Here is a 15198-nt window from a genome sequence, read left to right on the forward strand (position 1 = left end):
TGACACACTGGAAGTTGTATAAGGATGGGATCCAATTATATGAACTTGTCTTGCCATACATGTTTTTTTAATTAGCTAGAAAGATTACTTGTTGAATATAAACCGGAGAAAAGGTTTTAAGTCCTATGTGTTAAAAATAATTGAAACAAAATTTCAATTATGATCTCATTGAAGGCTGTTAAAGATATAATCTACTGCTCTAATGTGCTCCTTCACCCTGATTTAATGAAACATGTAGATAATTCAATTGTACAATTTGATTTCAATTTTCTACCTTAAATTTTACCTAAGAGTCCATGCCGTTAACATGCCAATAGTAGCATCACTATTCTACCTGAAAATATGTGGAAAAGGCACTCACTATAATATTTCTTAATTTGTGCTCTATTGTGTAAGTCTGAGAAGTAAGTTAAGAAAAACAGCAGTCAAATCATAATATATGGCAGTTTTTACCAATTATGGTCGGTAAATGCTTCAATTCTATGGCCCATGTGACAGTTTCATATTTCAAAGAAGGATAGCGATGACATTGGAAACACCCCAGACAAATTCCAAAGAAACTGCGGGAGATGTCGCAACAGTAACTTTTAACGGAGTCATCCGCTAATGTGCATTTCAATGCAGCAATTTCAGAATGTAAAAATCATTCGCCTTGACTGGGATTCGAACCTAGATTCCTCAATAACCGGTGGAGTGCTTTAGCCACTTAAGCTACCAAGGCGTCCTCTGAAACTCTGAAATTTTGGGGCTTTTAAAGGAACTAGATGCTGTGACGAAATGCCGTGCATACAATGTCAATGGCATTCGTATTCGTGCGCGACGCGCCACAGTCCACGAGGTTAAAGCCAACTTAAACACTTATGGTGTTTATACTTTGACAAATTCCAAAGAAACTGCGGGAGATGCCGCGACAGTAACTTTTAACGGAGGCTTTAAGTGGCTAAAGCACTCGACCGGATATTGAGGGATCTGGGTTCGAATCACAGTCAAGGCGAATGATTTTTACACTCTGAAATTATTGCAATGGACCCCAGACAATTTTCATTATCAATTTTAGCACATACTAGTACAGAGTTTGGCAGCATAACTTGCTGAGTTGAAGGGGATTTGAATTCAAATCAGCAAATTATGTTGCAAAATCCTACACTATATATCCATGTACTTGTACAACAGTATTAATCATGATATTGAAATGATATATGATTCTGAAAATGGGACAAAACATTAACATACAACCTTGGAAATATCTATATTTTTGTAAAGTACCACCAAAAATTTTTCAATGTTTAAAAATCCCTGTCACTTCTGATATGAAACTCTATTAGGTAAACAATCAAGAATGGTGGGGACTACAATGACCCCATATTATTAATGTTTACAAACAGTTAGTTTTCCAATTAGCTTCTTATGGCAGCCTACATACAATTCAAATTTAAGATCCATCCACTTTTAAGTTCCAAAGAAACTGCGGGAGATGCCACAACAGTAAATTTTAACGGAGCCATCTGCTAATTTGCATTTCAATGCAACACTTTCCGAGTATAAAAATCATTGGTTCGTATCCCGGTAAAGGCAAATGATTTTGACACTGAAATCGTTGCATAGAAATGCACTTTTAAGTTCTTTAAAAAAGTGTCAAATGCAGCTGACCCTTATGGCTTATAAACTATTACGATAAATTGAAACTGGCTTTAAAATGCTAATTCCTAAAAATAACATGTCTGTTTTAAAAATTAACACTATCTTCTCAGAATTTAATGTTCCATTTCAATCGTAAAGTAATGTCCTATGATTAAATTGGAATCTGAAATTTTAATATGCCTGGGAAAAGAAAAAATTCTATATCCAGCTTGCACATAATATTTACTGCAAACCATTGTTGCAGTGGGTTGGTGTGGGTATTTCTCAATTTAAAATAATTATTTGGGATGAAGGAAGGGTTGAAAACATAAACTAGATATTGCATATTATTTTCCATTGTTTTTTGCTGTTTTGTCACTTTCATATGTTTTTTCATATTGTTATCAACTGTCATATATTCCATATTATATATATATTACATGTTATGTTTTTACTGTCCATTAGAAGTTTTTGGGGATCGGGATGGTGCAGTGGCTAACATACAGGCTTTCCACCGAGAGGGCCCGGGTTCAAATCCCGAAGGCGGCAGATATATTTCAGTGGTGTCCCGATCCCTACTTGAGGTGCTTTGTGGAGAGCACTTTGAGTGTGTATGACGTCTGTTGGATGGGACATCAAACCTGCGGGTGTGACCCGTGGGTTTCTCTCCATCCTTCCTTTCCCATCCATCCCTAATGGCGTAAATGACCTTAGCTGTCAGTGGCCTCCCCTAAAACTACAACTACTACTAAGAAGTTTTTAAACATGGATTCCTTGCCAGCTGAGAGATTCGTCTTAAAACTCCTAAAATATAATGCTGAGTGCTTATACCTTGCATGTGACAGAGGAAACCATATGACTGCATTTTACTGAGGCATCTCATTTTTCAGCGGTTGTTGTCTCAATTTCAATAATGCTACATCTCCCTGGCAAGGAAAATTCATGCATGCAGCAAACTTAGTGTTACACATAATATACGATAGCATAATCACCCATAGTAGATGAAAGTATGTGCTGGATTAGCTTTTGATGCTCGTTTTTTAAATATTTTGCATCTCAACACCAAATTTAATGTTCTGATCATCAAACAATTTCATAAGGTGCCTAAATTGTGATAAATTATATTGTGCATGTTATAGATGAGATGGTGTATTCATTGTCTATTTTCCGTCTCCTCCTTTGGTGCTTTCGTTGCCACTCATGGCATTTTATTATTACATACATCAAATTGTTTTGTTTATGTATAATAATTATAGTTTTGCTAAAGTTTACAAATTTGTTCAGTTGGTGTGTGAGTGGATTGATAATATTCTGAATCATTCATTGAACAGGTCCGGAAAAGCCATGTACAATTCAGCTGCTGCATTTGGCTTTCCTATTAGCTCAGCAGTTGTCACACTCATCAGGAGCCTTTTCATCAATGCTTGATTCACTTCGAAGTGCAGCGTGTGATGTATATGTTAGAAGCCAAAAGTCCTCATTTGAAACTAAGAAAGTTGCAATGGCTACTTTGAATGAGGCTCTTTGTGTCGTTAGCAATTCAGGATCTTTGCAAAGTGACGTCAAAGATTATTTTGAGAAATCCGTTCAAGAATACCGTGAGAAAGCATGCAGTGAGGTGCCAGAGTGGCATGTGACTCTGCATTACTCTGATCTTGAAATGAACACTTTTGGAGCAGTTGCTTGGCAGAGGTCGGTGCTGTTGAATGTCTTGTTGTTCTCCATTTCCCCAGAGAATGCAGTTTTCAGTTTTCCAGGTGGTTTTACCCCATGCCGCACATTTGAAAGGAAAGAGCCAGTGATCAAACTTCCGTCCACAAATTTTTGGAGGTCAGGGTTACCAGAAGGATCTCTCTCCCCTTACAAACTGCCAGGACTAAAGCTTATTCCTTGTCTAGTCCTTGCCTACTATGCCTCTGCCTCAGCTGATGAAGCAAATTCCAGGCATGAACACCTCTTATACATTTGTAGGAATTTGGGTAGTAACATCAAAAGTTTTGTCAAAGTTTTATCTGAAAAAATATCCAAATTGGTGATGAGTTTCCCGACACGTTCTAACAAACCTTGGGATACAAGATGGTGGAACACCAGAGAGGTAGTTGATGGGACAATTAATGCTTGGACTCTGCTTATGGAGTTGGAGGTTCACCGTGTGATTGAAAACAGAGCTTCTGATGGAAGTCCTTGGTTTGATGAGGAAGGGGAAATAAAAACATGCTGCCTCATTTTAAAGGAATACAGTAAAAACATGGAAAATGGTAAGTACATAGTTTTGTGATTATTATTTTTTTAGTGGTATGTAAAATGAGGGTTATGTGTCAATCATTTGGCATTTTTACCAATTAACAAAATTTTGACCCAGTACAATGTAAGAGATCAGTTTGCCTGTGTATACCAATATTGTGATTGAAAAGTAATAATCTTGAGTAGTAAGAGATGAGAAATTTTATTGCTTTCTGTCTAGAATAATTTGTTTCCACAACTCTTAAGATTTTTAATGCAGGTGCATATTTCATCTTCAGCTCTGATTAATGCAAAAAGCAATCCTATTTAAGTACCTAATTGTATTTAGATTTTAACTGCATGTAATGGCTTATTTTAACTGTGTGGCACTGGAAGGCATAAGGTTGGTCTTGTTATGTTAAATTTTTCTTTAAAATCGGTCTCCTATTTAACTTGTATATAACCTTCCATTAATAAAAGTCAGGTGCTACCCAGGTTATGTTTATGAGATGCTCCTAATAACATACTTGGACGGGATTTGTAAGTGATCCGGATCTTTAAGAAACAATGCATGCATGTAGCAATACTTAATAGTCAAATCAATGTAATAATAACGACCCATGTGTGGCTATAAGAAGGTTGACAATCAGTAATCACATACTTAAATCAAAGATGCCATATTTCCAGGCCCATTAGACACACCGGCACATAAAATGGCATAGTTTCTTAAGATGATGTTTTACTCTGTTATGATGTTTTACTCTGCCCCCTACTTAAAAGCTGCTATAAGTATTAGTCATTGATTAAAATACACAATTGATATGCATAGATTATAACATTTTTGGTATTTATTAATAGATTGAAGAATGGAATGTTTGTAATAACCATAATATATTTGATATTTATCTCAATAAGCTGGCTGGCATGGATTATTGTAAATACATGGATGCATTAATGGTTTATTAAATGCATTTATAGTGGTTTCAATTTGAATGGTCAAATTTTCAAGACATAATGTGCAATTAGCATTTCTATCATTACGATTTTACTTGCAGAAACAACAATGGAAGTTTTGCTGCCGGATAATCCTGTGCAACCAATATTGTCTAAATATACCAGTTTGTGTCAGCTGCTAGACGCTGTGGTATATTCTGCATTGCATAGGTATTCTGGACCTGTGAGCAATTGGGAAATCCTATGGCAGGCATTTCATTGGTGTGTTCGCTTTGTGGGTCTTAGCATTCTGCCTGTGTGTGGAATAATGAAAATGGATGGACCATCACAAGTTGAGGATTTACTTTGGGTCCACATCAAATGGCTGCTCAAATATGTAGCCTTACCTCTTGTTTGCATAGGACCTAACAGGTAAATTCAGTTGGATTAGGCACTAAAAAATGTACGTTATACGTGCATAATTATAATTTGACAATTTATGAGAAGTTTACAGATTTGATTATCATGTCAATAATGCAAATGTAATGCAACCTCAAAAAAATGAGATAAATTTGTTGGTTATAACAATATTAGTGAATGTGTTGTGGATCAAGAGTGCTGATTGTCCAATATCCTTATCATCTAATGGTTGGTTGGATTCGTGTACCTGTTGGCCCCAACGAGAGGCATTCTCTCTCTTCCCATCTAATCTCATTCCCTTTCCTCATGCCATAATTCTAGCAGTTCATGTAATTAAATTCACTGGAACAAAATATTTAAAGTGCATCTTTTTTTTGCTTAATTTTTTCCAATTCATTACCTCAGTGGCAGTCTTTGGAGAAATAATAATTAATTTTGATTTGAGTTCCCAAACTGAATTATTTTTTATCAATGATTTTTTTTAGCTATTGGTATCCTTAATTTAAGTATATGTATTACTATTACTCTTCTTGCATTTTTAATTGGTCGTGCCATTTATTGAAGAAGTTATTGTACCTAACTGAATAATTCTGTCTAGTATTTGTAGTTTTGATAACAATGATTCCATTCAACTCATAAATTCAGTATTCAAGCAATATTGGTGGAGTTTCTTTTGTTTTATAAAATTCATTTTCAAGCTATTCTTAATTGGAAGTCCTAGTGAAATATACCTGGGAAACAAGCTGAAATTCCACCACTCCACTTTCTTAAGGAAAGTCACAGGTTTGAGCCCTGTTCTCTTCAATGATTTTTGTGCAATATTTATCTGACGTATTTCAATGTTACATTTACTTTCAACATCAAAGTAGTGACTGTATGGATTTCAGTGTTGTCCAGCCAACATATCACCTAAAACAAGAAAGAATGAAGAAATGAAAAGAAGAGTGGTAGACTGAAAATATTATCACCACCAACAAATGATACAAGTACAAATAAATGTACAAATATTACATACAAATACAAATTTATCACACATTATAAATTTTCCCCCAGATGAATGTAACTATCATAATTGTGTATCAAGACTTATCTATTTTGGGAAAGTGCAACCTGATGTAACAATCTGTTAATCATGTATTACCTGAGATAATGTTACCTTCTGAATAGATGTTATACTCAATGACGAGTTGATATATCTGTAGCCCTGAAAACATGCAATAATGCTTCTCTTTGGCTGGAAAAGATTTTTAGCTGGCTAATATATGTACATTAATAGGAACATGCTCAGTTATAAGTTTAATTCTATAATATTAATTGATAAATTTTCACCAGTGTTGTTGAACATTTTGTGTATTGTTAGAAATTCAATTCCTGTACTTTACATGGTAACCCTAGTGTTTCTTGCTGATGTGAGTTGAGGAAATATTTGGCCTAATGATAATGCATTTAGATTTCCAGAATAGAAGGTAACAGAGTTCTCCTTACTATGTGAAATCAAATTTAATGTCATATGCCTTATTATTTTTTTTAGTGAGACACGGAGTATTCTTTCGGAACTTACTAAAAGTCTGATGGAGCTGGAAAAGTCCCAATCAAAGGCTAGTGAGCAAGTAATCCATTTTGCCAAGAAGGTTGGGGAACAGTTGGGATGGCCGATGCCATATAGAAGAATAGAAGAAGCTATGCTTGCCAGAGACATTGAGAGGTAACATTGAATATGCAGTGAAACTCCACTTACACACTTGGTTGGGAAAGAGGGAAATAATTATTAATTAACAGGAAGTTATAAACAGAGAGAATGCTTTATTTGCTGAAAACGGAAGCAATTAGATATCATAAAAGGCTAAACCTGATGTTTGTCCCCCTGAAAAGTTCCATTATGAAATCTAGGGCCTCCTGGGATAGCTCTTTTAAAGAAACACATCTCTTTTCATCTCAAAAACCTCTTTAGTTTACATTAACATGTGTACACAAAGCTGTCTGCTCCCATTTAGCTTTTTCAGAATTGATTTTCAAGATGTATTCACCATAGTTATGTCATCAACGTGATGCTGAATTGTAAAGTTTTCAATCCAGCTATTCAATCTTTTTAAATCAATACTGAGTGCTCAGTGTTATTGCAACTTTAGTATATTGTCTTTTAATTGGTCTAGCATATATGTGCTTATCTGGCTGAAGCTATTTCCTCAGTAGTTTAAGTTTACCCTTGCAAAATTGCATATATCAGAACAGGTTTCAATTTTTCCACAGCTAAAGTATTCAAGATCAGTTTAGGAGTAAGTTATTTGCAACAAGTTTAATTATTGTAGATTTTTCCTCTTCTCTTTCCCATTTTTGATCTAATTTGACTCAATTTATTGTTAAGATAATTCCAAAATGAGTCTGAAAGGGTCACTTGAAAAATTTAGGTGGGACGACAGCATTGAGTAAATAAAAAAGAGATCAACTTAGAAAGATGAATTCTTTAGTTGAAGTGAAGGTTGCCAAATTTCCTGAAAAAGCAGCATTGTCCTGAATTCCAGCATCAATAACAGCATTCTGTGTAATTTAAAATTCAGTAAACTCTTTGACTGCCCATGCTAATGCATGATATTGCACAGATATTGAAAAAACATGGACAAATGATATATGAGGAAAATATGGTTGTGATGTAAACGGATATATGAATACAGAAACTCTCCTTTTTCATTGTGTGATTAATGAGTTTGTCAACACTGGAAGGAACTTTTTTTCCGTTTTTCAACCATTTTTTAGGGTGGAATTATAGATTTACAAGAACATAGAACTATCTTAAAGTGATTCATAGAACTGTAGGAGTTGATGCAGCAGTTACTAATAATGGAGTCATCCACTAATATGCATTAAAATGTAGAAATTTCAGAGTGCAAAAATTATGAGCTTCACGTTCAACTCCTGTGCAAGGCACATGATTTTCATGTTTAGAAATTTCTGCATTTAATCTTAAAGTGAATAGCTAAACGTATTTACCTCCAAAAGCTGAGTCAATGTTGTAGCCAGGAAAAAAACAAATGACTGTCAATGGTTGAATTTTAAAAAAGGTTGGCTGATACAGACTCAAATTCATCATATTAAAAAAACCATAAACATGGTATTTCACCCAGTACTAAGCCCAATGGCATGTGAAATTCACACATCTGAGTAAGGGGGCCACTGACTTTCCCTGTGCTAACTGTGGTTTCCCAGGAAGATCTAGTACCCAAAAAATCACACAGCTTGGATGAAGCTGAGTGTGCCCTGAGAGGCGTGACTGGGAATCAAAGCTCAGGTCAGTAGTCCAATGTTCTAACAATGGACTACCGTGTGCCCTTGAATTTTTCATTACACGTATAACTTTGCTTTAAAAAACAATAGGGTGAAATGATTGGTGTATTTTATAATACCTGCTATTTGCTCCACAAATTGCTGCTCTTTGTTGAATCTTGCACTCCCACACATTTAGTCAATTATTAGCTTAAACTGCTTTAATGTAAAAAAATGCATTTTTTTCATTACTTATTGTCATGCTAAAAATGTTGGCATCACACAATGTCAGCATAGCTAGTGTAGTAAGGAATTTAATGAGCAAATTTAAACTTATTTGATAGACAAAACTAAATTTTTCCTTTAAAAAAATGACATGCAAAGAGATGTTTGAATGATTATTAGCAATTTTTATTGGATATAATCCTGCAAGTATCATATTGCTGGGAACTGGGAACCTCTAGAAACTAGAAGGAAAGTAAGCAGACTTTGTGGGATGTTCCGAATTCTGAAGGGGGAGAAAGCTTGGGCAGATCTTAGTAAAGAGGCGGGGAACCCAAATTTTATAGGCAGAAATGATCACAAATTTAAGGTAAAATGCCGGGCACAGAGAACAAATAAAAAAAATTTTTCTTTTCTAAATAGAACAATTGTTGAGTGGAACACCTTACCTGCAAAAATATTCGAGCCCTTTCCTAGCAGAGTGTATACTTTTAAGAATAGATGTAAGGCATATATGTAATAATTTGATTGATGTGTGGTGTATTGTATTATATGTAATAGCTTAATTTTTTTTTAATTATCTTTTTTTTTTTCTTGCTGATTAATGGTTGTAAATGGGATGGGGTTCACTTGTTTTGTTAAAGAGATTTGTGTTTTGAAGTCTGGTTTTATGTATTATCTTTTGCAATTATTTGGGACTTGTGTGCCACCTGACAATGTCTATCAGCACATGTGTATTTTTAATAATAATAAAATAATAATATTGATTTGTTTCTTTGGCCCCAGTGGTGGTGGGGTAATATCCTTGCTTGCCACCCATAGGTCATGGGTTTGATTCCTCCCTAGGTGGGTTTTTCCTTCACCTAGGGTTTGGATGTTTGTAATCATCTTCAATGTTCTTCGTATTCTTATGATAAATCTCACTTGAAGGCCATATATTTGGCACTCTTCAGAATAGCTCTAAATTTTTTCTATATATTGTGGTAGAAATGGTATGATGGAATCAATTTTGAATTTATTTCCTGGAATTTGAATGCAATATTTTACCTTTCAGATTGGAAAAAGCAATCTGCTATGACAGTTACAATGCAAATATGCTACGCTCAAATCTCTACCTGTTGCTGACTCCAGGTGGTAAAATGTGCCATTTAAAGTTGATATCAGCTTATGATCAACTTGGCCTACAAAAAACTACCGAAGGTATGTGATTATTTTTTTAAAGATTTCAGAAAGATTTTTGATGCGTTAATAAAGTTCCTGTATGAATATGCTTGTATAATATCTCATGCGAGGAATGCCATGAAAAAATAATATGTTGGACAAATTCAAGTGTACAGTGTCAGGAAAATTTTATTGCCAAGATAAACTCATGACATTTTTACCTAATTATTAAAAATAAGTGTAAATGAAACATATATCACCTTTTTATAAGCAGATGAATGAGAACTCTTTTCTTAATAAAATCTATCCTAAATATCTATTTCTGGACAAAGAGTGGCTTCATCCGTAGTCATGATTTGCAGCCTATTTCCCCTCCATTTAATCTATTGACCTACACAGAGAGACTGAAACTAGGCCATTAAAAATAATTCCTATTTCTTGTGCATTTCATGGAAGAAAATTAGCTTTTGAATAGAATCAAGTACGTGCCGTTCCTTAAAGGAACGGCACTCAAAAATTTCAGAGTTTAAAAGGACGCTTTGATAGCTTAAGTGGCTAAAGCACCCAATCAAACATTGAGGGATCTGGGTTCAAATCCCAGTCAAGGTGAATGATTATTACACTCCGAAATTGTTGCATTGAAATGCACATCAGCGGATGACTCTGTTAAAAGTTACTGTTGCGGCATCTCCTGTACTTTCTTTGGAATTTGTCAAGGTATAAACAGCCTAAGTGTTTAAAAGTTGGCTTTAACCTCATGGACTGCGGTGCCTCATGCATGACTACGAATGCCTGTGACATTGTACGTATGGTATTTGTCCCAACATCTTCTTCCTTTAAAGCCCCCAAAAAATTTCAGAGTTTAAGGGGATGCCTCGATAGCTTAACTGGCTGAAGCACTCAACCGGACATTGATGGATCCGGGTTCAAATCCCAGTCAAGGCGAATGATTTTAGCACTCTGGAATTGTTGCATTGAAAATATTTGAATTATTCATCACTTTTCCAGTAGTATAGGAAATTATGACTTTTTTGTGCCGCTTGAACCAAATAACTCACTTGTTTAACAAAATTTAGCACAATGCATAGTCATGGCATATTTTTTGGAATTGATGACCAGTTCTTTCCATGTGCTGTTGTATCTTCCAAAGCACATACCTTATACTCATGAGTATGTTTCTTCTGCAGATGGTATAATCTGACAGAGAACAGAGTTGACTGAGCAGTCAACACTACTAAAATATACCAAAGAAAACTAGCACAATATTTTAAAAGTTAAACCTGCCTGATAGTGTGTTAAGGCAAGTTAAAAAGCATAATAGATCAAATAAATGGGATTATATCATTGATAAAGAAGCTAATAACACTATCAAGATTGATTTAAATTATTTAAGAATAATTGAGCTGATTTCTGAAGTCATTCTGCGGTGTATTTTATTCAAGTAGGATTTGGTCAACTTTTTGTATATTTTCACACTTAAGCCTTCCCATCACCATATAAAGTGCATATGGAAATAGTGGTGAAAGTACTCCGTAGGGTTGCATATGTCAAACTGTTGGTTGATCTGGATTTTGCTTAATCTGGTCAACCTCTGGTCCCAACCTCTGGTCTTGTATTAGCGAGGGGGTACATACTGTGTTGTGTCTACACTGCTGTTCATCTATTGGCAGTAAATTACAGCACCAAATTTTGGCTGTGGTAACTACCCTTGTTGAAATTGTTATCAGCAAACATTGTAATCTTGCAAGAAACTGCGGAATATGCCATGACAGTAACTTTTGATGGAATCATCCTCAATATTCACATTACAATACAATAATTTCATAGTGTAAAAATCTTTCGCCTGTCGATCTCTATCAAGGCAAATGACTTTTACACACTGAAATTTTTGCACTATATTGTTATCCTGGCAGGGAAATCCTGAAAGTGTTACAAAAAAATATCAATCTGGTACTGTAGAAACCCTGTTTATTTGCTAATAGTTAATTTTATGTATAATTGTGTTGCTTAAATGTGAAACATGATTTCAGAGTTTTATTTAGGATCACATTTCTTGGTTAATAATAACATTCTTAAATTTGAAATGATAAATTTCTTAAATTTCCTGTTATTGAAGTTACACTGTTTCCTGTTTTCATAATACCATCCCAATAACACAAAATTTGAGGAAATATGTCTTGCTTCTATGCATATTTGTAATGATTTATTGAATATTTTTATTTTTTCCAGCTGTTGAAGTGACAGAAGCGATAAAGGAAAATTTCAAGTTATTAGGTTTCAGTCAGACCCCAGATGGATGGGTTGCTTTGGATCGCAGTAAAACGTCTTACAATGAGATCATCAAAATGGCTGTACCTATGGAAGCTCAAGTGTGGCCTGTTACTGAGTTTTATCTTCTTTCCATGAATTCCCTACTTAAGAGACTTCTACTGTCAATAAATGGAGATTTGTTTCATTTTCAAAGAAGTATCTTACCCTTCAGACATGATAGTGATGATGCCATTGAGGAAGTTGTAGCTTTGAATGAGATGGGCAAGTTTGTTGATGTAAATTATCTTCTAAGTGTTGCCTCATCTCTATATCTTGCTCTCAACTCCTCTCTTAGTGCACCCCCCAAAGTGGTGGCTTCTACAAAGATGATTTGTAATGATTTAGCCACTATATTAAATGGTGGTTGCCTTGCTGTTAAAGATTGGCTTTTCCATGTGCATGACTTTCTTGTTTGCTCAGCTGTGAAGGAGGAATACTCTGTTTTACTCACCAACCCTCAAATGTGGTCAAGTCTTGATGTTAACCCAGTGCAACTAGAGGACGATAACTACCTTAATCTTCAGTCCTGTGATGAGAAAGAGGTAAATCAGGAGATAGGTTGGCTTAATGAATTGTATTATTGATGAACTATATTTTTATTTCAATCACAGCATGTTTCCAAACTTGTGAAACTGTGGACCTCTGTCTACTTGCCTTAGCTCGCAAAACCAGCATAATATTATTTTTGGAGCAGATATTGAAACAGTATAATATTTCACTTATTTTTTTTGCTACTCTTGCTTCCGTTGATGTAGACCCAATACCTAGATAACTTAGTTTTTTGAACTGCATCAAGATTCTCTTTGATTCTATTCACTGATGGGGTAATCTCTATTTTGCATTAGCTCCAGGGCAGCACTGCAATGTATCCATTTAGTATTCTCCAGAATACTTGTTGTATCTTATAGTTAGTTGTCCAATTCAATTTATTACCTTTCTCTTTTGGAAATAAAATAATTTGTTTCCATCTGTGGTTGCATAGCCAATAGTGTCACAATTGCAGTTACTTTAAAAAACAAGTTTCTCACAAAATAAATATTCAAGTTATGCATGATATCACCATTAATGCGGGCAAAAATTCCGGGTCAAACTAAAATTTAACTCTGTGATGGATTGGTTAGTGTTTAGGTTCCCGGTATCACATTTTCTTGAGATTAACACTGGAATGGGAATTGGAATTAAAAACATTGGTTCTGGAACAAATATTTATGTATACTGTGGTTGTTTTCACACACCAAAGTTTTGATGAAAATGTGCAGACTATTGTGGAATAAGTTAATTTTGTGATAAGACTTTGGTTTCAGAGTTCTCCGAAAACCAAAACACTAGTTCATCAAATTGCTTTGAAAATACCTGAAGATATTGGAAAATATGTTTTAATGCCAAAAGAGAGAGATGTGATGTGAGAGATGAACAAATATAGGATACCTATTGTATTGGGAAAAACTTGAGCAGTGATATTCAACAGCAAGATGGGAAATGAGTATACATCAAGCAACCTCTCATATGTTGTTTTTTTGAAGTGGATCTTGCCCAATTTGTAGTAGGTTGTAGGCTGATTTAATTGAGCGATTTCAATGAAATATTATAATTAAGTGAAAATTCTTTCAATCCATGCCCTCTTATAGGAAAATATTTTAGCCTTATTTTTCAATTTGAGTTTGTCATTTTTTAAATTTTTACTAGATTAATTTTTAGTGAATAATGGTGTCTATTGAGAATCACTAGTGTAATAATGATGAACATTATTATGTAGTAATACAATTGTAGTTCAATGATTATAAGTCCCTCCCCTTTTGTAGCTATTTCATTTTCAATTAAATCTTTTTCAGGGATCTCTGCACTTGCATTGTCCAGTGCTTTCTGCAACTCTGATATCCTTTGTAATGAAAAAGGATGATCTTGGGAAAGATGTTCTAAGAACTGTCCCTCTACAATTGCACATTAAAAGAAAGGAGCAATTAAAGGCCGTGTTTAAAATGCTGTGGAAAAATCAAAGAACATTTTGTTCGGAAGATTTTGACTATAGGTAATTTTAATATAATTCTATAAAGTGACTGTGCTGAACTTTTTAATGCATCTTGTATTTGATTTGGATTAAAGCAAAAAAATAATCTGTAATCTCTTTTCAAGTGTATTTTTACCTTCATGGATTGAATCATATTCTCTACTTTTTATTCAAATGTATAGGATGAATGATGCAAAAAGTGTAGTTTCTTCTGTATCTGCATTACTTGAAGTTGCAAAAATAAGCCTTGAGACAAGGTTATCCACAAATGATAAGTGGGAATCAATGCTTTCATTATTTCTCCAGAGTCTGGAAGAGAAGGTAAGAAAGTTGAAAATATTTTCATGATGGATGCGGTTTTTATCAAAGAGATTATTTGTTACCAAAGCAGGCTATTTTTGACTTCTTATTTGTTTAGAATGATATTGCGAGTAATTTTTTCCTATTCGTTATCTAATTTATAAAACTCATTTGCCCATTTTCTGCATTCCTCCATTGATTAATCCAAGTTGTGCTGATTATATGTAATTAAAAATTTAATATAAGTAATTCCTCTGATAAGTATATTTATGTTCAATTCTCTTCTCTTCCAGAATTGCCTACTTATTGAGTCTCTGAAGGCCTACAGAGAAGGCAGTGAAGATGAAAGAACCCTTGTTTTTCTCACTGGGGCCTGCTGGTGTCTCTATGGTGGATTATGCATTTTGCTAACTACTGCTTCTGGGCTTTTTGACCCTTCCTTAAAAAGAGACATAAAAATTCACTATTATACTCAAGAGGTAAGTTTTAGACTTCTAAAAATTTAGTTCAGCAGTAATTTTTGTTGTGTCTCTAGTAGATAGTTATCTAAATTTATAAAGTTAATAATCTAGGGTATTGTGAAGAATCAGAAATTATATGAGATATGTTGATAAATTTACGTGTGAAATAATAAAATAATAAAGTTGAACAGATTGTTTTATTATCTTCTACTTTTTCAATATGGCATTGTATATCATTTAATTAAGTTTTATTTATTTTATATTCACTTTTTGACTGCT

The 15198-nt window shown here is 34.3% G+C and overlaps 1 protein-coding gene across 1 annotated transcript in view; it reads left to right on the plus strand.

Annotated features, from left to right (window-relative positions):
- Positions 1-15198, plus strand: part of LOC139692681 (midasin) — a 121505-nt gene that overhangs the window by 64687 nt on the left and 41620 nt on the right. Inside the window, exons 38-44 of the mRNA XM_071590968.1 lie at positions 2952-3878; positions 9466-9475; positions 9734-9879; positions 12070-12692; positions 13983-14179; positions 14341-14479; positions 14752-14937. Of these exons, the coding sequence (XP_071447069.1) occupies positions 2952-3878; positions 9466-9475; positions 9734-9879; positions 12070-12692; positions 13983-14179; positions 14341-14479; positions 14752-14937 (2228 nt within the window). The remainder of the gene's footprint in view (positions 1-2951; positions 3879-9465; positions 9476-9733; positions 9880-12069; positions 12693-13982; positions 14180-14340; positions 14480-14751; positions 14938-15198) is intronic.

This window comes from Hetaerina americana, unplaced genomic scaffold (genome assembly GCF_022747635.1).
Source record: "Hetaerina americana unplaced genomic scaffold, ioHetAmer1.1.p SCAF_1, whole genome shotgun sequence".
Lineage (NCBI taxonomy): Eukaryota > Metazoa > Arthropoda > Insecta > Odonata > Calopterygidae > Hetaerina > Hetaerina americana.